Genomic DNA, 21787 nt, shown 5'->3' with positions numbered 1-21787 from the left:
TATTATCAGCCCCTCCTGCGGTGTGCGGACCCCCTAGTCAGGGCCACAGGGGGAGTCCAGTTTTATTATTATGGTTTTTAAGATAATTTGCATTAATCAGACAATCCCTTTAATGAAGGGGTTAATATCAGAGGAGCCGTCCATGAGGTAAGTTGTTCCCCCGGTAGGTCCCTGGTGCTCGCTGCGTCTAGTCTGGATTTATCTGCAGTAATTGGGTTTTTACACCATATAAATGAGACTAGGCCGGAGCCTCCTCCTGGAGTTATGAAGGCTTCGGGCCTAGTGTCATCCATAGTAACCGTACTTGTCAGCTGACTGTAGCAGACCAATAGCAAGCAATGTTTCAGAACAGAAAACACTCATTTGATTGGTTGTTATAGATTCATTATACCATCCAATCAGATGCGGCGGCTCTTTTACTACATTGTAGGTTATGAAAAGAAAGCAGAGATCTGATTGGTTGCTTGAGGCCCATAACAACCAGTTACAGGATTTTATTATTCTGTTGAAGGTTAGAAAATGAAAGCAGCAATAGGATTGGCTGAAACATCCCCAACTGTTGTGCTTCAAATCTCCATTCTATCAGCTGATTGGTCGATATTTACAAGACTCAAAAAATAAGTCCGGGAACATCTAAAATACCTAAACTGCCCCCATTTTACAGGAGAATCTGGAGGTCCACAAGACTAATACAATTGTCAAGTAAAATATTATGAAACTTATGAAAATTTATTAAAACTTCCCCACAAGAAAAACATTCATGAAGTCCCGCCCCCTCGGCAGCTGTAATTATGGAAGTTTTTTTAGTTTGCATTCAATTTTGAAAATGTAAACCTGAGAGTCCGTATCCTAATCGTGTTCTGCGTAGGCCGGAGTGACATCACTGCTCCTGGTGATGTCACAGAATCGCCGGGGGGGAGGGGGGGGATATGAGGGATTTATCAATGATGTCATAACATGGCGGCAGAAACTGTACACGTGTCGGGATGTGTCTGAATAAAGTTAGATGGATTTGTGTAGCTTATATGACAAGATGGCCGCCGTTGTGCTGCACCGGTAACCGAAAACGGTTGGAGCAGATGATATCACATGTCACATGATCCTCTGCCGGAGAAGCAAAAAATATATAACTGTACTAAAAAAACGGAAAAAGCTTCACATTTTTTCATGGTTTCCTCGGGTGATGTTCAGCGGTCGTCCTGCAAGAAAGTGTGAAAAAACACAATAAAATATGAAATTCTCTGCCATTTTGTAATCTAGACGTGGCAGGATGGAGATCCCCTTTAAGCCACGCCCCCAGGACTCACCTGTCTGGTGATTTGTTCTAGGGATGAGCTGCAGTTCCTGCGGATGTAGGCTGCGGCGGTGGTGAAGCAGTTCTGCAGCAGGCTGGGCACGCTTTTGCCCACCCTGCTGGTTAAGGACATGGCGGCTATCATGGTGGCCTGCTCCACCTCCATCCCGGGGGGCAGGCTGCTGGACAGCACCGACTTCACCGCGTCCGCGAAGCGCTGCAAAGGGAATTGTGGGTAATCACCACAGGAGGAGATCATCATTACGTTCTCTAATCACAACCAAAGCTGCAACCACCTGACTGTGTATAAGCCCCTCCCTCCTGACTGACTAAGCTCCTCCCTCCTGACTGTGTCTAAGCCCCTCCCTCCTGACTATTTATACGTACATCCTCCGTCAGTGACTTGCTCAGGATATCATTCACTAATCCCTCCACCACTTCCGATGTGATCGTCCCGTCTTGTTCAAAGCGGTCGCCCATCTCCGCCAGCTGCGCGCCGATCCTGCGGTACAGCTCGCTATCGTCATCAGGCTGCGGCCCTGCAGGAAGAGGAGACCTGTCACCATGGTAACACACAGCTGTAACAAGGCGGCCATTGTTATAGATCCACACATGTACTTACCTCCATCTGGCTCTATAATACACCGATACCCCACACCGCCCCGACCATCAGTCTCCAGCTCGGAACCATGACCCAGTAACTTCTCCAGAGAACCGAGCTCAAACCTGTAGTCAGAGTCACCGGATTTCTGGTTCTTTAAGAAGGCGACAAAAATCAGTTCCACCTCCATCATTATATACAGGGACCTAAAAATACAAGGAATATCATCAGCACATAGGGGGCAGTATTATAGTAGTTATATTCCTGTACATAGGGGGCAGTATTATAGTAGTTATATTCTTGTACATAGAGGGCAGTATTATAGTAGTTATATTCCTGTACATAGGGGGCAGTATTATAGTAGTTATATTCCTGTACATAGGGGCAGTATTATAGTAGTTATATTCCTGTACATAGGGGGCAGTATTATAGTAGTTATATTCCTGTACATAGGGGGCAGTATTATAGTAGTTATATTCTTGTACATAGAGGGCAGTATTATAGTAGTTATATTCCTGTACATAGGGGGCAGTATTATAGTAGTTATATTCCTGTACATAGGGGCAGTATTATAGTAGTTATATTCTTGTACATAGGGGGCAGTATTATAGTAGTTATATTCCTGTACATAGGAGGCAGTATTATAGTAGTTATATTCTTGTACATAGGGGACAGTATTATAGTAGTTATATTCCTGTACATAGGGGGCAGTATTATAGTAGTTATATTCTTGTACATAGAGGGCAGTATTATAGTAGTTATATTCCTGTACATAGGGGGCAGTATTATAGTAGTTATATTCCTGTACATAGGGGGCAGTATTATAGTAGTTATATTCTTGTACATAGGGGGCAGTATTATAGTAGTTATATTCCTGTACATAGGGGGCAGTATTATAGTAGTTATATTCCTGTACATAGGGGGCAGTATTATAGTAGTTATATTCTTGTACATAGAGGGCAGTATTATAGTAGTTATATTCCTGTACATAGGGGGCAGTATTATAGTAGTTATATTCCTGTACATAGGGGGCAGTATTATAGTAGTTATATTCTTGTACATAGAGGGCAGTATTATAGTAGTTATATTCCTGTACATAGAGGGCAGTATTATAGTAGTTATATTCCTGTACATAGGGGGCAGTATTATAGTAGTTATATTCCTGTACATAGGGGGCAGTATTATAGTAGTTATATTCTTGTACATAGAGGGCAGTATTATAGTAGTTATATTCCTGTACATAGGGGGCAGTATTATAGTAGTTATATTCCTGTACATAGGGGGCAGTATTATAGTAGTTATATTCTTGTACATAGGGGGCAGTATTATAGTAGTTATATTCCTGTACATAGGGGCAGTATTATAGTAGTTATATTCCTGTACATAGGGGGCAGTATTATAGTAGTTATATTCTTGTACATAGAGGGCAGTATTATAGTAGTTATATTCCTGTACATAGGGGGCAGTATTATAGTAGTTATATTCCTGTACATAGGGGGCAGTATTATAGTAGTTATATTCTTGTACATAGAGGGCAGTATTATAGTAGTTATATTCCTGTACATAGAGGGCAGTATTATAGTAGTTATATTCCTGTACATAGGGGGCAGTATTATAGTAGTTATATTCCTGTACATAGGGGGCAGTATTATAGTAGTTATATTCTTGTACATAGAGGGCAGTATTATAGTAGTTATATTCCTGTACATAGGGGGCAGTATTATAGTAGTTATATTCCTGTACATAGGGGGCAGTATTATAGTAGTTATATTCTTGTACATAGGGGGCAGTATTATAGTAGTTATATTCCTGTACATAGGGGGCAGTATTATAGTAGTTATATTCCTGTACATAGGGGCAGTATTATAGTAGTTATATTCCTGTACATAGGGGGCAGTATTATAGTAGTTATATTCTTGTACATAGAGGGCAGTATTATAGTAGTTATATTCCTGTACATAGGGGGCAGTATTATAGTAGTTATATTCCTGTACATAGAGGGCGGTATTATAGTAGTTATATTCCTGTACATAGGGGGCAGTATTATAGTAGTTATATTCCTGTACATAGGGGGCAGTATTATAGTAGTTATATTCTTGTACATAGAGGGCAGTATTATAGTAGTTATATTCCTGTACATAGGGGGCAGTATTATAGTAGTTATATTCCTGTACATAGGGGCAGTATTATAGTAGTTATATTCTTGTACATAGGGGGCAGTATTATAGTAGTTATATTCCTGTACATAGGGGGCAGTATTATAGTAGTTATATTCCTGTACATAGGGGGCAGTATTATAGCAGTTATATTCCTGTACATAGGGGGCAGTATTATAGCAGTTATATTCCTGTACATAGGGGGCAGTATTATAGTAGTTATATTCCTGTACATAGGGGGCAGTATTATAGTAGTTATATTCTTGTACATAGGGGGCAGTATTATAGTAGTTATATTCTTGTGTATAGGGGGCAGTATTATAGTAGTTATATCCCTGTACATAGGGGGCAGTATTATAGTAGTTATATTCTTGTACATAGGGGGCGGTATTATAGTAGTTATATCCCTGTACATAGGGGGGCAGTATTATAGTAGTTATATTCCTGTACATAGGGGGCAGTATTATAGTAGTTATATTCCTGTACATAGAGGGCAGTATTATAGTAGTTATATCCCTGTACATAGGGGGCAGTATTATAGTAGTTATATTCTTGTACATAGGGGACAGTATTATAGTAGTTATATTCTTGTACATAGAGGGCAGTATTATAGTAGTTATATTCCTGTACATAGGGGGCAGTATTATAGTAGTTATATTCTTGTACATGGGGGGCAGTATTATAGTAGTTATATTCCTGTACATAGGAGGCAGTATTATAGTAGTTATATTCCTGTACATAGGAGGCAGTATTATAGTAGTTATATCCCTGTACATAGGGGGCAGTATTATAGTAGTTATATTCCTGTACATAGGGGGCAGTATTATAGTAGTTATATTCTTGTACATAGGGGACAGTATTATAGTAGTTATATTCCTGTACATAGATGGCAGTATTATAGTAGTTATATTCCTGTACATAGGGGGCAGTATTATAGTAGTTATATTCCTGTACATAGGAGGCAGTATTATAGTAGTTATATTCCTGTACATAGGGGGCAGTATTATAGTAGTTATATCCCTGTACATAGGGGGCAGTATTATAGTAGTTATATTCCTGTACATAGGGGGCAGTATTATAGTAGTTATATCCCTGTACATAGGGGCAGTATTATAGTAGTTATATTCCTGTACATAGGGGGCAGTATTATAGTAGTTATATTCTTGTACATAGAGGGCAGTATTATAGTAGTTATATTCCTGTACATAGGGGGCAGTATTATAGTAGTTATATTCTTGTACATAGGGGGCAGTATTATAGTAGTTATATTCCTGTACATAGGGGGCAGTATTATAGTAGTTATATTCTTGTACATAGGGGGCAGTATTATAGTAGTTATATTCCTGTACATAGGAGGCAGTATTATAGTAGTTATATTCCTGTACATAGGGGGCAGTATTATAGTAGTTATATTCCTGTACATAGGGGGCAGTATTATAGTAGTTGTATTCCTGTACATAGGGGGCAGTATTATAGTAGTTATATTCCTGTACATAGGGGGCAGTATTATAGTAGTTATATTCCTGTACATAGGGGGCAGTATTATAGTAGTTATATTCTTGTACATAGGGGGCAGTATTATAGTAGTTATATTCTTGTACATAGGGGGCAGTATTATAGTAGTTATATTCCTGTACATAGGGGGCAGTATTATAGTAGTTATATTCTTGTACATAGGGGGCAGTATTATAGTAGTTCTATTCCTGTACATAGGGGGCAGTATTATAGTAGTTATATTCCTGTACATAGGGGGCAGTATTATAGTAGTTATATTCCTGTACATAGGGGGCAGTATTATAGTAGTTATATTCTTGTACATAGGGGGCAGTATTATAGTAGTTATATTCTTGTACATAGGGGACAGTATTATAGTAGTTATATTCCTGTACATAGGGGGCAGTATTATAGTAGTTATATTCTTGTACATAGGGGGCAGTATTATAGTAGTTATATTCCTGTACATAGGGGGCAGTATTATAGTAGTTATATTCTTGTACATAGGGGGCAGTATTATAGTAGTTATATTCCTGTACATAGGCGGCAGTATTATAGTAGTTATATTCTGGTACATAGGGGGCAGTATTATAGTAGTTATATTCCTGTACATAGGGGGCAGTATTATAGTAGTTATATTCCTGTACATAGGGGGCAGTATTATAGTAGTTATATTCTTGTACATAGTGGGCAGTATTATAGTAGTTATATTCCTGTACATAGAGGGCAGTATTATAGTAGTTATATTCCTGTACATAGGGGGCAGTATTATAGTAGTTATATTCCTGTACATAGGGGGCAGTATTATAGTACATTACATGTTAGATGATATAATAGGTCAGTGTATTATCTGTGATGTCATTCCTCTGCAGGGAGTAGGAAATACCCGGCAGTATATCATCATAGTATATAAGGCTGGAAGGAGACACAAGTCCAACCTTCAAGAATTAAATAAATGTTTTATCCCCATAACCCGTGATTTTTTTTCTCTCCAGAAAGTCATCCAGGCCTCTCTTGTGATGTCATTTCCTCGTCTGTTACTATAAATCTGATCTTTATTCTCTCCTCGTGTATTTTCTGTGTCTTGTGATGAGTTTAGTTTCTCAGTAAATAAGAAATGGAAACAGAAAGGAATATAACATCCATGGCCGCCTTCAGGGATGGAGGGGGAATACTGGGACTATACAGAGTACTGCGGGCGTGGGGGAGCGTCCCATGGAGAAGTGGTGGCTGGAAGAAGCTGACATGGTGAGTAGGTAGAAGAAGAGAATGAAAGAAATTGTAGCTGTGCAGTGGTCACAGTTCTGGCGCTGTAGCTGTGCAGTGGTCACAGTTCTGGCGCTGTAGCTGTGCAGTGGTCACAGTTCTGGCGCTGTAGCGGTGCAGTGGTCACAGTTCTGGCGCTGTAGCGGTGCAGTGGTCACAGTTCTGGCGCTGTAGCGGTGCAGTGATCACAGTTCTGGCGCTGTAGCGGTGCAGTGGTCACAGTTCTGGCGCTGTAGCGGTGCAGTGGTCACAGTTCTGGCGCTGTAGCGGTGCAGTGGTCACAGTTCTGGCGCTGTAGCGGTGCAGTGGTCACAGTTCTGGCGCTGTAGCTGTGCAGTGGTCACAGTTCTGGCGCTGTAGCTGTGCAGTGGTCACAGTTCTGGCGCTGTAGCTGTGCAGTGGTCACAGTTCTGGCGCTGTAGCGGTGCAGTGGTCACAGTTCTGGCGCTGTAGCTGTGCAGTGGTCACAGTTCTGGCGCTGTAGCGGTGCAGTGGTCACAGTTCTGGCGCTGTAGCGGTGCAGTGGTCACAGTTCTGGCGCTGTAGCGGTGCAGTGGTCACAGTTCTGGCGCTGTAGCGGTGCAGTGGTCACAGTTCTGGCGCTCTAGCGGTGTAGTGGTCACAGTTCTGGCGCTGTAGCTGTGCAGTGGTCACAGTTCTGGCGCTGTAGCGGTGCAGTGGTCACAGTTCTGGCGCTGTAGCTGTGCAGTGGTCACAGTTCTGGCGCTGTAGCGGTGCAGTGGTCACAGTTCTGGCGCTGTAGCTGTGCAGTGGTCACAGTTCTGGCGCTGTAGCGGTGCAGTGGTCACAGTTCTGGTGCTGTAGCGGTGCAGTGATGACAGTTCTGGTGCTGTAGCGGTGTAGTGATGACAGTTCTGGCGCTCTAGCGGTGTAGTGATCACAGTTCTGGTGCTGTAGCGGTGTAGTGGTCACAGCTCTGGTGCTGTAGCGGTGTAGTGATGACAGTTCTGGTGCTGTAGCAGTGTAGTGATGACAGTTCTAGCGCTCTAGCGGTGTAGTGATCACAGTTCTGGCGCTGTAGCGGTGTAGTGGTCACAGTTCTGGTGCTGTAGCGGTGTAGTGATGACAGTTCTGGCGCTCTAGCGGTGTAGTGGTCACAGTTCTGGTGCTGTAGCTGTGTAGTGATCACAGCTCTGGTGCTGTAGCGGTGCAGTGATCATAGTTCTGGTGCTGTAGCTGTGTAGTGATCACAGTTCTGGCGCTGTAGCGGTGTAGTGGTCACAGTTCTGGCGCTGTAGCTGTGCAGTGGTCACAGTTCTGGCGCTGTAGCTGTGCAGTGGTCACAGTTCTGGCGCTGTAGCTGTGCAGTGGTCACAGTTCTGGCGCTGTAGCTGTGCAGTGGTCACAGTTCTGGCGCTGTAGCGGTGCAGTGGTCACAGTTCTGGCGCTGTAGCTGTGCAGTGGTCACAGTTCTGGCGCTGTAGCGGTGCAGTGATCACAGTTCTGGCGCTGTAGCTGTGCAGTGGTCACAGTTCTGGCGCTGTAGCGGTGCAGTGGTCACAGTTCTGGCGCTGTAGCGGTGCAGTGGTCACAGTTCTGGCGCTGTAGCTGTGCAGTGGTCACAGTTCTGGCGCTGTAGCTGTGCAGTGGTCACAGTTCTGGCGCTGTAGCTGTGCAGTGGTCACAGTTCTGGCGCTGTAGCTGTGCAGTGGTCACAGTTCTGGCGCTGTAGCTGTGCAGTGGTCACAGTTCTGGCGCTGTAGCGGTGCAGTGGTCACAGTTCTGGCGCTGTAGCGGTGCAGTGGTCACAGTTCTGGCGCTGTAGCGGTGCAGTGGTCACAGTTCTGGCGCTGTAGCGGTGCAGTGGTCACAGTTCTGGCGCTGTAGCGGTGCAGTGGTCACAGTTCTGGCGCTGTAGCGGTGCAGTGGTCACAGTTCTGGCGCTCTAGCGGTGTAGTGGTCACAGTTCTGGCGCTGTAGCTGTGCAGTGGTCACAGTTCTGGCGCTGTAGCGGTGCAGTGGTCACAGTTCTGGCGCTGTAGCTGTGCAGTGGTCACAGTTCTGGCGCTGTAGCGGTGCAGTGGTCACAGTTCTGGCGCTGTAGCTGTGCAGTGGTCACAGTTCTGGCGCTGTAGCGGTGCAGTGGTCACAGTTCTGGCGCTGTAGCGGTGCAGTGATCACAGTTCTGGCGCTGTAGCTGTGCAGTGGTCACAGTTCTGGCGCTGTAGCTGTGTAGTGGTCACAGTTCTGGTGCTGTAGCGGTGTAGTGGTCACAGCTCTGTTGCTGTAGCGGTGTAGTGATGACAGTTCTGGTGCTGTAGCGGTGTAGTGATGACAGTTCTGGTGCTGTAGCGGTGTAGTGATGACAGTTCTGGCGCTCTAGCGGTGTAGTGATCACAGTTCTGGTGCTGTAGCGGTGTAGTGGTCACAGCTCTGGTGCTGTAGCGGTGTAGTGATGACAGTTCTGGTGCTGTAGCAGTGTAGTGATGACAGTTCTAGCGCTCTAGCGGTGTAGTGATCACAGTTCTGGCGCTGTAGCGGTGTAGTGGTCACAGTTCTGGTGCTGTAGCGGTGTAGTGATGACAGTTCTGGCGCTCTAGCGGTGTAGTGGTCACAGTTCTGGTGCTGTAGCTGTGTAGTGATCACAGCTCTGGTGCTGTAGCGGTGCAGTGATCATAGTTCTGGTGCTGTAGCTGTGTAGTGATCACAGTTCTGGCGCTGTAGCGGTGTAGTGGTCACAGTTCTGGCGCTGTAGCTGTGCAGTGGTCACAGTTCTGGCGCTGTAGCTGTGCAGTGGTCACAGTTCTGGCGCTGTAGCTGTGCAGTGGTCACAGTTCTGGCGCTCTAGCGGTGTAGTGGTCACAGTTGTGGCGCTGTAGCGGTGCAGTGGTCACAGTTCTGGCGCTGTAGCTGTGCAGTGGTCACAGTTCTGGCGCTGTAGCGGTGTAGTGATCATAGTTCTGGTGCTGTAGCTGTGCAGTGGTCACAGTTCTGGCGCTGTAGCGGTGTAGTGGTCACAGTTGTGGCGCTGTAGCTGTGCAGTGGTCACAGTTCTGGCGCTGTAGCTGTGCAGTGGTCACAGTTCTGGCGCTGTAGCTGTGCAGTGGTCACAGTTCTGGCGCTCTAGCGGTGTAGTGGTCACAGTTGTGGCGCTGTAGCGGTGCAGTGGTCACAGTTCTGGCGCTGTAGCTGTGCAGTGGTCACAGTTCTGGCGCTCTAGCGGTGTAGTGGTCACAGTTCTGGTGCTGTAGCTGTGTAGTGATCACAGCTCTGGTGCTGTAGCGGTGCAGTGATCATAGTTCTGGTGCTGTAGCTGTGTAGTGATCACAGTTCTGGTGCTGTAGCGGTGTAGTGGTCACAGTTCTGGCGCTGTAGCTGTGCAGTGGTCACAGTTCTGGCGCTGTAGCTGTGCAGTGGTCACAGTTCTGGTGCTGTAGCGGTGTAGTGGTCACAGTTGTGGCGCTGTAGCTGTGCAGTGGTCACAGTTCTGGTGCTGTAGCGGTGTAGTAAGCTTATGGTCCCATTATAGTATTATTCTACTACACTAATATCAGCGAGGAAAAGGGGGTCAGCGCCCGATAACATTTATAGAAATTCTCCCGGAGCAAAGTTATTACACAGCAACGCCACAAACAGCGGAACCTCTTACAGAGTGTGAATAATAATAATAATAATAATCCGACATTAACCCCTGCAGGACTGTGGGGTCACATGACAAATACAGCAAGACCGAGCGACACAATGTAACATCAGCCACCAAAACTACAAATGTATCTAATCCCACCCTGTGCGATACAGCCTGCAGAGCTGTGTATCTAATCCCACCCTGTGCGATACAGCCTGCAGAGCTGTGTATCTAATCCCACCCTGTGCGATACAGCCTGCAGAGCTGTGTATCTAATCCCACCCTGTGCGATACAGCCTGCAGAGCTGTGTATCTAATCCCACCCTGTGCGATACAGCCTGCAGAGCTGTGTATCTAATCCTCTCCTGTGTGATACTGTCTGCTGAGCTGTGTATCTAATCCTCTCCTGTGTGATACTGTCTGCGGAGCTGTGTATCTAATCCCATCCTGTGTGATACTGTCTGCTGAGCTGTGTATCTAATCCTCTCCTGTGTGATACTGACTGCTGAGCAGTGTATCTCATCCTCTCCTGTGTGATACTGGCTGCTGAGCTGTGTATCTAATCCCATCCTGTGTGATACTGTCTGCAGAGCTGTGTATCTAATCCCATCCTGTGTGATACTGACTGCTGGGCTGTGTATCTCATCCTCTCCTGTGTGATACTGCCTGCAGAGCTGTGTATCTAATACTATCCTGTGTGATACTGTCTGCTGAGCTGTGTATCTAATCCTCTCCTGTGTGATACTGACTGCTGAGCTGTGTATCTAATCCCATCCTGTGTGATACTGACTGCTGGGCTGTGTATCTCATCCTCTCCTGTGTGATACTGCCTGCAGAGCTGTGTATCTAATCCTATCCTGTGTGATACTGTCTGCTGAGCTGTGTATCTAATCCTCTCCTGTGTGATACTGACTGCTGAGCTGTGTATCTAATCCCATCCTGTGTGATACTGACTGCTGGGCTGTGTATCTCATCCTCTCCTGTGTGATACTGCCTGCAGAGCTGTGTATCTAATCCTATCCTGTGTGATACTGTCTGCTGAGCTGTGTATCTAATCCTCTCCTGTGTGATACTGTCTGCTGAGCTGTGTATCTAATCCTCTCCTGTGTGATACTGTCTGCTGAGCTGTGTATCTAATCCCATCCTGTGTGATACTCCCTGCTGAGCTGTGTATCTAATCCTCTCCTGTGTGATACTGGCTGCTGAGCTGTGTATCTCATCCCATCCTGTGTGATACTGTCTGCAGAGCTGTGTATCTAATCCCATCCTGTGTGATACTGCCTGCTGAGCTGTGTATCTCATCCTCTCCTGTGTGATACTGTCTGCTGAGCTGTGTATCTAATCCCATCCTGTGTGATACTGACTGCTGAGCTGTGTATCTAATCCTATCCTGTGTGATACTGTCTGCTGAGCTGTGTATCTAATCCCATCCTGTGTGATACTGACTGCTGAGCTGTGTATCTCATCCTATCCTGTGTGATACTGTCTGCTGAGCTGTATATCTAATCCTCTCCTGTGTGATACAGTCTGCTGAGCTGTGTACCTCCCCAGTGGCAGGTAGGTGGCAGGCAGGTAGGTGACAGGAGAGGACACTTACCTGTGTTGTTGCGGCTCCCGGTTTCCTCTTCTCTTCCTTGTTGTCCTCCTCCTACTTTTATACACAACCCGGAGCCCGCCCCCTGGACACGCCCCTTAAAGCTGAACACACCCACACAGCGACCAGCACTACATACTGAGACAGTATCACACAGGAGAGGATTAGATACACAGCTCAGCAGTATCACACAGGAGAGGATTAGATACACAGCTCAGCAGTATCACACAGGAGAGGATTAGATACACAGCTCAGCAGTATCACACAGGAGAGGATTAGATACACAGCTCAGCAGTATCACACAGGAGAGGATTAGATACACAGCTGAGCAGTATCACACAGGAGAGGATTAGATACACAGCTCAGCAGGCAGTATCACACAGGAGAGGATTAGATACACAGCTCAGCAGGCAGTATCACACAGGAGAGGATTAGATACACAGCTCAGCAGGGAGTATCACACAGGATAGGATTAGATACACAGCTCAGCAGGCAGTATCACACAGGATAGGATTAGATACACAGCTCAGCAGACTGTATCACACAGGATAGGATTAGATACACAGCTCAGCAGACTGTATCACACAGGATAGGATTAGATACACAGCTCATCAGACAGTATCACACAGGATAGGATTAGATACACAGCTCATCAGACAGTATCACACAGGATAGGATTAGATACACAGCTCAGCAGACTGTATCACACAGGAGAGGATTAGATACACTGCTCAGCAGACAGTATCACACAGGAGAGGATTAGATACACAGCGCAGCAGACAGTATCACACAGGAGAGGATTAGATACACAGCTCAGCAGCCAGTATCACACAGGAGAGGATTAGATACACAGCTCAGCAGACAGTATCACACAGGAGAGGATTAGATACACAGCTCAGCAGTCAGTATCACACAGGAGAGGATTAGATACACAGCTCTGCAGGGAGTATCACACAGGATAGGATTAGATACACAGCTCAGCAGACTGTATCACACAGGATAGGATTAGATACACAGTTTAGCAGTCAGTATCACACAGGAGAGGATTAGATACACAGCTCAGCAGACAGCATCACACAGGACAGGATGAGATACACAGCTCTGCAGGGAGTATCACACAGGATAGGATTAGATACACAGCTCAGCAGACAGTATCACACAGGATAGGATTAGATACACAGCTCAGCAGACAGTATCACACAGGATAGGATTAGATACACAGCTCAGCAGACAGTATCACACAGGATAGGATTAGATACACAGCTCAGCAGACAGTATCACACAGGATAGGATTAGATACACAGCTCAGCAGACAGTATCACACAGGAGAGGATTAGATACACAGCTCAGCAGGGAGTATCACACAGGAGAGGATTAGATACACAGCTCAGCAGACAGTATCACACAGGATAGGATTAGATACACAACTCAGCAGACAGTATCACACAGGATAGGATTAGATACACAGCTCAGCAGACAGTATCACACAGGATAGGATTAGATACACAGCTCAGCAGTCAGTATCACACAGGAGAGGATGAGATACACAGCTCAGCAGGCAGTATCACACAGGATAGGATTAGATACACAGCTCAGCAGTCAGTATCACACAGGATAAGATTAGATACACAGCTCAGCAGACAGTATCACACAGGAGAGGATTAGATACACAACTCAGCAGACTATCACACAGGATAGGATTAGATACACAGCTCAGCAGACAGTATCACACAGGACAGGATGAGATACACAGCTCAGCAGGCAGTATCACACAGGAGAGGATTAGATACACAACTCAGCAGACTATCACACAGGATAGGATTAGATACACAGCTCAGCAGACAGTATCACACAGGACAGGATGAGATACACAGCTCAGCAGACAGTATCACACAGGAGAGGATTAGATACACAGCTCAGCAGACAGTATCACACAGGATAGGATTAGATACACAGCTCAGCAGACAGTATCACACAGGATTAGATACACAACTCAGCAGACAGTATCACACAGGATGGAATTAGATACACAGTTCAGCAGACAGTATCACACAGGATGGAATTAGATACACAGCTCAGCAGACAGTATCACACAGGAAGGGATTAGATACACAGCTCAGCAGACAGTATCACACAGGATAGGATTAGATACACAGCTCAGCAGACAGTATCACACAGGACAGGATTAGATACACAGCTCAGCAGACAGTATCACACAGGAGAGGATTAGATACACAGCTCAGCAGGCAGTATCACACAGGATAGGATTAGATACACATCTTAGCAGACAGTATCACACAGGATGGGATTAGATACATGGCTCAGCAGACAGTATCACACAGGATGGGATTAGATACACAGCTCTGCAGGCAGTATCACACAGGATGGGATTAGATACACAGCTCAGCAGACAGTATCACACAGGATGGGATTAGATACACAGCTCAGCAGACAGTATCACACAGGATAGGATTAGATACACAGCTCAGCAGACAGTATCACACAGGAGAGGATTAGATACACAGCTCAGCAGACAGCATCACACAGGAGGGGATTAGATACACAGCTCAGCAGGCAGTATCACACAGGATAGGATTAGATACACAGCTCAGCAGGCAGTATCACACAGGAGAAGATTAGATACACAGCTCAGCAGACAGTATCACACAGGATGGGATTAGATACACAGCTCAGCAGTCAGTATCACACAGGATGGGATTAGATACACAGCTCAGCAGTCAGTATCACACAGGAGAGGATTAGATACACAGCTCAGAAGTCAGTATCACACAGGAGAGGATTAGATACACAGCTCAGCAGTCAGTATCACACAGGAGGGGATTAGATACACAGCTCAGCAGACAGTATCACACAGGAGGGGATTAGATACACAGCTCAGCAGACAGTATCACACAGGATGGGATTAGATACGCAGCTCAGCAGACTGTATCACAGAGGATGGGATTAGATACACAGCTCAGCAGGCAGTATCACACAGGATAGGATTAGATACACAGCTCAGCAGACAGTATCACACAGGAGAGGATTATATACACAGCTCAGCAGACAGTAACACACAGGAGGGGATTAGATACGCAGCTCAGCAGACTGTATCACACAGGATGGGATTAGATACACAGCTCAGCAGGCAGTATCACACAGGAGGGGATTAGATACACAGCTCAGCAGGCAGTATCACACAGGATTAGATACATCTTTGGGCTATTTTTCAGATTATCTGCCAACAGGAAGTGGAGTTGTCACCATAGCAACTCCTCTGCTCCCTTCTCTCATTGGACAGCTTGCAGTCAGAGCTGTGATTGGCTGCTGTGAGCTCCTCTCTCTGCGCAGTGTCTGTATATAACTCCACATCTCTACCCCAGATACACAGGAAGATGCAGCTCCTGCCCGGATACCAGGTGTCCTCCTATCACTGCTAGGGGTGACTGTCCTATACCATGGCCCCCACATCACACCAGCAGGGGGCAGTGTGTCCTCCTATCACTGCTAGGGGTGACTGTCCTATACCATGGCCCCCACATCACACCAGCAGGGGGCAGTGTCCTCCTATCACGGCTAGGGGTGACTGTTCTATACCATGGCCCCCACATCATCACACCAGCAGGGGGCAGTGTCCTCCTATCACTGCTAGGGGTGACTGTCCTATACCATGGCCCCCACATCATCACACCAGCAGGGGGCAGTGTCCTCCTATCACTGCTAGGGGTGACTGTCCTATACCATGGCCCCCACATCATCACACCAGCAGGGGGCAGTGTGTCCTCCTATCACTGCTAGGGGTGACTGTCCTATACCATGGCCCCCACATCACACCAGCAGGGGGCAGTGTCCTCCTATCACTGCTAGGGGTGACTGTCCTATACCATGGCCCCCACATCATCACACCAGCAGGGGGCAGTGTCCTCCTATCACTGTTAGGGGTGACTGTCCTATACCATGGCCCCCCACATCACACCAGCAGGGGGCAGTGTCCTCCTATCACTGTTAGGGGTGACTGTCCTATACCATGGCCCCCACATCATCACACTAGCAGGGGGCAGTGTCCTCCTATCACTGTTAGGGGTGACTGTCCTATACCATGGCCCCACATCATCACACCAGCAGGGGGCAGTGTCCTCCTATCACTGCTAGGGGTGACTGTCCTATACCATGGCCCCACATCATCACACCAGCAGGGGGCAGTGTGTCCTCCTATCACTGCTAGGGGTGACTGTCCTATACCATGGCCCCCACATCATCACACCAGCAGGGGGCAGTGTCCTCCTATCACTGTTAGGGGTGACTGTCCTATACCATGGCCCCACATCATCACACCAGCAGGGGGCAGTGTCCTCCTATCACTGCTAGGGGTGACTGTCCTATACCATGGCCCCACATCATCACACCAGCAGGGGGCAGTGTGTCCTCCTATCACTGCTAGGGGTGACTGTCCTATACCATGGCCCCCACATCACACCAGCAGGGGGCAGTGTCCTCCTATCACTGTTAGGGGTGACTGTCCTATACCATGGCCCCCACATCATCACACCAGCAGGGGGCAGTGTCCTCCTATCACTACTAGGGGTGACTGTCCTATACCATGGCCCCCACATCATCACACCAGCAGGGGGCAGTGTCCTCCTATCACTGCTAGGGGTGACTGTCCTATACCATGGACCCCACATCATCACACCAGCAGGGGGCAGTGTGTCCTCCTATCACTACTAGGGGTGACTGTCCTATACCATGACCCCACATCATCACACCAGCAGGGGGCAGTGTCCTCCTATCACTGCTAGGGGTGACTGTTCTATACCATGGACCCCACATCATCACACCAGCAGGGGGCAGTGTGTCCTCCTATCACTACTAGGGGTGACTGTCCTATACCATGGCCCCCACATCATCACACCAGCAGGGGGCAGTGTCCTCCTATCACTACTAGGGGTGACTGTCCTATACCATGGCCCCCCACATCACACCAGCAGGGGGCAGTGTCCTCCTATCACTGCTAGGGGTGACTGTCCTATACCATGGCCCCCACATCATCTCCCCAGCAGGGGGCAGTGTGTCCTCCTATCACTGCTAGGGGTGACTGTCCTATACAATGGCCTCCACATCATCACACCAGCAGGGGGCAGTGTGTCCTCCTATCACTACTAGGGGTGACTGTCCTATACCATGGCCCCCACATCATCACACCAGCAGGGGGCAGTGTCCTCCTATCACTGCTAGGTACAGGGGGGGATACAATCTATTACTCTCTGTTATCAGCCATTACATCCCGGGGAGAGGAGACTGTACAGGGGGGGGGATACAATCTATTACTCTCTGTTATCAGCCATTACATCCCGGGGAGAGGAGACTGTACAGGGGGATACAATCTATTACTCTCTGTTATCAGCCATTACATCCCGGGGAGAGGAGACTGTACAGGGGGGGGGGGATACAATCTATTACTCTCTGTTATCAGCCATTACATCCCGGGGAGAGGAGACTGTACAGGGGGGGGGATACAATCTATTACTCTCTGTTATCAGCCATTACACCCCGGGGAGAGGAGACTGTACAGGGGGGATACAATCTATTACTCTCTGTTATCAGCCATTACATCCCGGGGAGAGGAGACTGTACAGGGGGGGGGGGATACAATCTATTACTCTCTGTTATCAGCCATTACACCCCGGGGAGAGGAGACTGTACAGGGGGGGATACAATCTATTACTCTCTGTTATCAGCCATTACATCCCGGGGAGAGGAGACTGTACAGGGGGGGATACAATCTATTACTCTCTGTTATCAGCCATTACACCCCGGGGAGAGGAGACTGTACAGGGGGGGGGATACAATCTATTACTCTCTGTTATCAGCCATTACATCCCGGGGAGAAGAGACTGTACAGGGGGGGGGGGATACAATCTATTACTCTCTGTTATCAGCCATTACATCCCGGGGAGAAGAGACTGTACAGGGGGGGGGGGTACAATCTATTACTCTCTGTTATCAGCCATTACATCCCGGGGAGAGGAGACTGTACAGGGGGGGATACAATCTATTACTCTGTGTTATCAGCCATTACATCCCGGGGAGAGGAGACTGTACAGGGGGGGTACAATCTATTGCTCTCTGTTATCAGCCATTACATCCCGGGGAGAGGAGACTGTACAGGGGGGATACAATCTATTACTCTCTGTTATCAGCCATTACACCCCGGGGGGAAGAGACTGTACAGGGGGGGATACAATCTATTACTCTCTGTTATCAGCCATTATATCCCGGGGAGAGGAGACTGTACAGGGGGGGATACAATCTATTACTCTCTGTTATCAGCCATTACACCCCGGGGAGAGGAGACTGTACAGGGGGGGATACAATCTATTACTCTCTGTTATCAGCCATTACATCCCGGGGAGAGGAGACTGTACAGGGGGATACAATCTATTACTCTCTGTTATCAGCCATTACATCCCGGGGAGAGGAGACTGTACAGGGGGGGATACAATCTATTACTCTCTGTTATCAGCCATTACACCCTGGGGAGAGGAGACTGTACAGGGGGGGGATACAATCTATTACTCTCTGTTATCAGCCATTACATCCCGGGGAGAGGAGACTGTACAGGGGGGATACAATCTATTACTCTCTGTTATCAGCCATTACACCCCGGGGAGAGGAGACTGTACAGGGGGGGATACAATCTATTACTCTCTGTTATCAGCCATTACATCCCGGGGAGAGGAGACTGTACAGGGGGATACACTCTATTACTCTCTGTTATCAGCCATTACATCACGGGGAGAGGAGACTGTACAGGGGGGGATACAATCTATTACTCTCTGTTATCAGCCATTATATCCCGGGGAGAGGAGACTGTACAGGGGGGGATATAATCTATTACTCTCTGTTATCAGCCATTACACCCCGGGGAGAGGAGACTGTACAGGGGGGATACAATCTATTACTCTCTGTTATCAGCCATTACATCCCGGGGAGAGGAGACTGTACAGGGGGGATACAATCTATTACTCTCTGTTATCAGCCATTACATCCCGGGGAGAGGAGACTGTACAGGGGGGGATACAATCTATTACTCTCTGTTATCAGCCATTACACCCCGGGGAGAGGAGACTGTACAGGGGGGGATACAATCTATTACTCTCTGTTATCAGCCATTACATCCCGGGGAGAGGAGACTGTACAGGGGGGGATACAATCTATTACTCTCTGTTATCAGCCATTACACCCCGGGGAGAGGAGACTGTACAGGGGGGGATATAATCTATTACTCTCTGTTATCAGCCATTACACCCCAGGGAGAGGAGACTGTACAGGGGGGGGGGGGGGGGGGATACAATCTATTACTCTCTGTTATCAGCCATTACACCCCGGGGAGAGGAGACTGTACAGGGGGGATACAATCTATTACTCTCTGTTATCAGCCATTACATCCCGGGGAGAGGAGACTGTACAGGGGGATACAATCTATTACTCTCTGTTATCAGCCACTACATCCCGGGGAGAGGAGACTGTACAGGGGGGGGGATACAATCTATTACTCTCTGTTATCAGCCATTACATCCCGGGGAGAGGAGACTGTACAGGGGGGGATATAATCTATTACTCTCTGTTATCAGCCATTACACCCCGGGGAGAGGAGACTGTACAGGGGGGGGGATACAATCTATTACTCTCTGTTATCAGCCACTATACCCCGGGGAGAGGAGACTGTACAGGGGGATACAATCTATTACTCTCTGTTATCAGCCATTACACCCCGGGGAGAGGAGACTGTACAGGGGGGGATACAATCTATTACTCTCTGTTATCAGCCATTACATCCCGGGGAGAGGAGACTGTACAGGGGGGGATACAATCTATTACTCTCTGTTATCAGCCATTACACCCCGGGGAGAGGAGACTGTACAGGGGGGGATACAATCTATTACTCTCTGTTATCAGCCATTACACCCCGGGGAGAGGAGACTGTACACGGGGGATACAATCTATTACTCTCTGTTATCAGCCATTACACCCCGGGGAGAGGAGACTGTACAGGGGGGGATACAATCTATTACTCTCTGTTATCAGCCATTACACCCCGGGGAGAGGAGACTGTACAGGGGGGGATACAATCTATTACTCTCTGTTATCAGCCATTATATCCCGGGGAGAGGAGACTGTACAGGGGGGATACAATCTATTACTCTCTGTTATCAGCCATTACACCCCGGGGAGAGGAGACTGTACAGGGGGGGGGATACAATCTATTACTCTCTGTTATCAGCCATTACACCCCGGGGAGAGGAGACTGTACAGGGGGGATACAATCTATTACTCTCTGTTATCAGCCACTATACCCCGGGGAGAGGAGACTGTACAGGGGGGATACAATCTATTACTCTCTGTTATCAGCCATTACATCCCGGGGAGAGGAGACTGTACAGGGGGATACAATCTATTACTCTCTGTTATCAGCCATTACACCCCGGGGGGAAGAGACTGTACAGGGGGATACAATCTATTACTCTCTGTTATCAGCCATTACATCCCGGGGAGAGGAGACTGTACAGGGGGGATACAATCTATTACTCTCTGTTATCAGCCATTACACCCCGGGGAGAGGAGACTGTACAGGGGGATACAATCTATTACTCTCTGTTATCAGCCATTACACCCCGGGGGGAAGAGACTGTACAGGGGGATACAATCTATTACTCTCTGTTATCAGCCATTACATCCCGGGGAGAGGAGACTGTACAGGGGGGGGGGATACAATCTATTACTCTCTGTTATCAGCCATTACATCCTGGGGAGAGGAGACTGTACAGGGGGGGGGATACAATCTATAACTCTCTGTTATCAGCCATTACACCCCGGGGAGAGGAGACTGTACCGGGGGATACAATCTATTACTCTCTGTTATCAGCCATTACATCCCGGGGAGAGGAGACTGTACAGGGGGGGGGGTACAATCTATTACTCTCTGTTATCAGCCATTACATCCCGGGGAGAGGAGACTGTACAGGGGGATACAATCTATTACTCTCTGTTATCAGCCATTACATCCCGGGGAGAGGAGACTGTACAGGGGGGATACAATCTATTACTCTCTGTTATCAGCCATTACATCCCGGGGAGAGGAGACTGTACAGGGGGGATACAATCTATTACTCTCTGTTATCAGCCATTACACCCCGGGGAGAGGAGACTGTACAGGGGGGATACAATCTATTACTCTCTGTTATCAGCCATTACATCCCGGGGAGAGGAGACTGTACAGGGGGATACAATCTATTACTCTCTGTTATCAGCCATTACATCCCGGGGAGAGGAGACTGTACAGGGGGGGGGATACAATCTATTACTCTCTGTTATCAGCCATTACATCCCGGGGAAAGGAGACTGTACAGGGGGGGATACAATCTATTACTCTCTGTTATCAGCCATTACATCCCGGGGAGAGGAGACTGTACAGGGGGGGATACAATCTATTACTCTCTGTTATCAGCCATTACATCCCGGGGAGAGGACACTGTACAGGGGGGGATACAATCTATTACTCTCTGTTATCAGCCATTACATCCCGGGGAGAGGAGACTGTACAGGGGGGGATACAATCTATTACTCTCTGTTATCAGCCATGTCAGTCTTGCCCTGGGCTGTAGGTGAGGGACCTCATCAGTTCTTACCTGGGAGGTTCCCGGTCACTTCCTGATTAGTGAAGGTTTTTCCTTCTTTTATGAATTTGCGGAGAAACCTCGAGGTGTTTGCAGGAACGTGGCTGCGGCACGTGGCA

General features: G+C 47.6%; 1 protein-coding gene across 1 annotated transcript; it reads right to left on the bottom strand.

Annotated features, from left to right (window-relative positions):
• Nucleotides 1-456: 456 nt before the first annotated feature.
• Nucleotides 457-21702, bottom strand: BID (BH3 interacting domain death agonist). Its single transcript, XM_072144876.1, has 5 exons — nt 21681-21702; nt 1917-2101; nt 1682-1833; nt 1308-1511; nt 457-1199 (listed from the first exon to the last, which is right to left on the bottom strand). The coding sequence occupies exons 2-5, from the start codon at nt 2086-2088 to the stop codon at nt 1188-1190; spliced, it is 540 nt and encodes a 179-aa protein (XP_072000977.1). The 5' UTR covers nt 2089-2101; nt 21681-21702; the 3' UTR covers nt 457-1187.
• Between the last annotated feature and the right edge of the window lie 85 nt (nt 21703-21787).

Source organism: Engystomops pustulosus, chromosome 4 (assembly GCF_040894005.1).
Source record: "Engystomops pustulosus chromosome 4, aEngPut4.maternal, whole genome shotgun sequence".
In the NCBI taxonomy this organism is placed as follows: domain Eukaryota; kingdom Metazoa; phylum Chordata; class Amphibia; order Anura; family Leptodactylidae; genus Engystomops; species Engystomops pustulosus.
This window is presented reverse-complemented; position numbering and strand designations above follow the sequence as displayed.

Excerpts from the sequence above, each read along its gene's own strand:
- BID (XM_072144876.1), bottom strand. The coding sequence starts at position 2,088 with ATGATGGAGGTGGAACTGATTTTTGTCGCCTTCTTAAAGAACCAGAAA. Across the intron at positions 1,834-1,916 it reads TATTATAGAGCCAGATGGAG|GGCCGCAGCCTGATGACGAT; the intron begins GTAAGTACATGT and ends CTCTTCCTGCAG. Across the intron at positions 1,512-1,681 it reads GCAAGTCACTGACGGAGGAT|CGCTTCGCGGACGCGGTGAA; the intron begins GTACGTATAAAT and ends TTCCCTTTGCAG.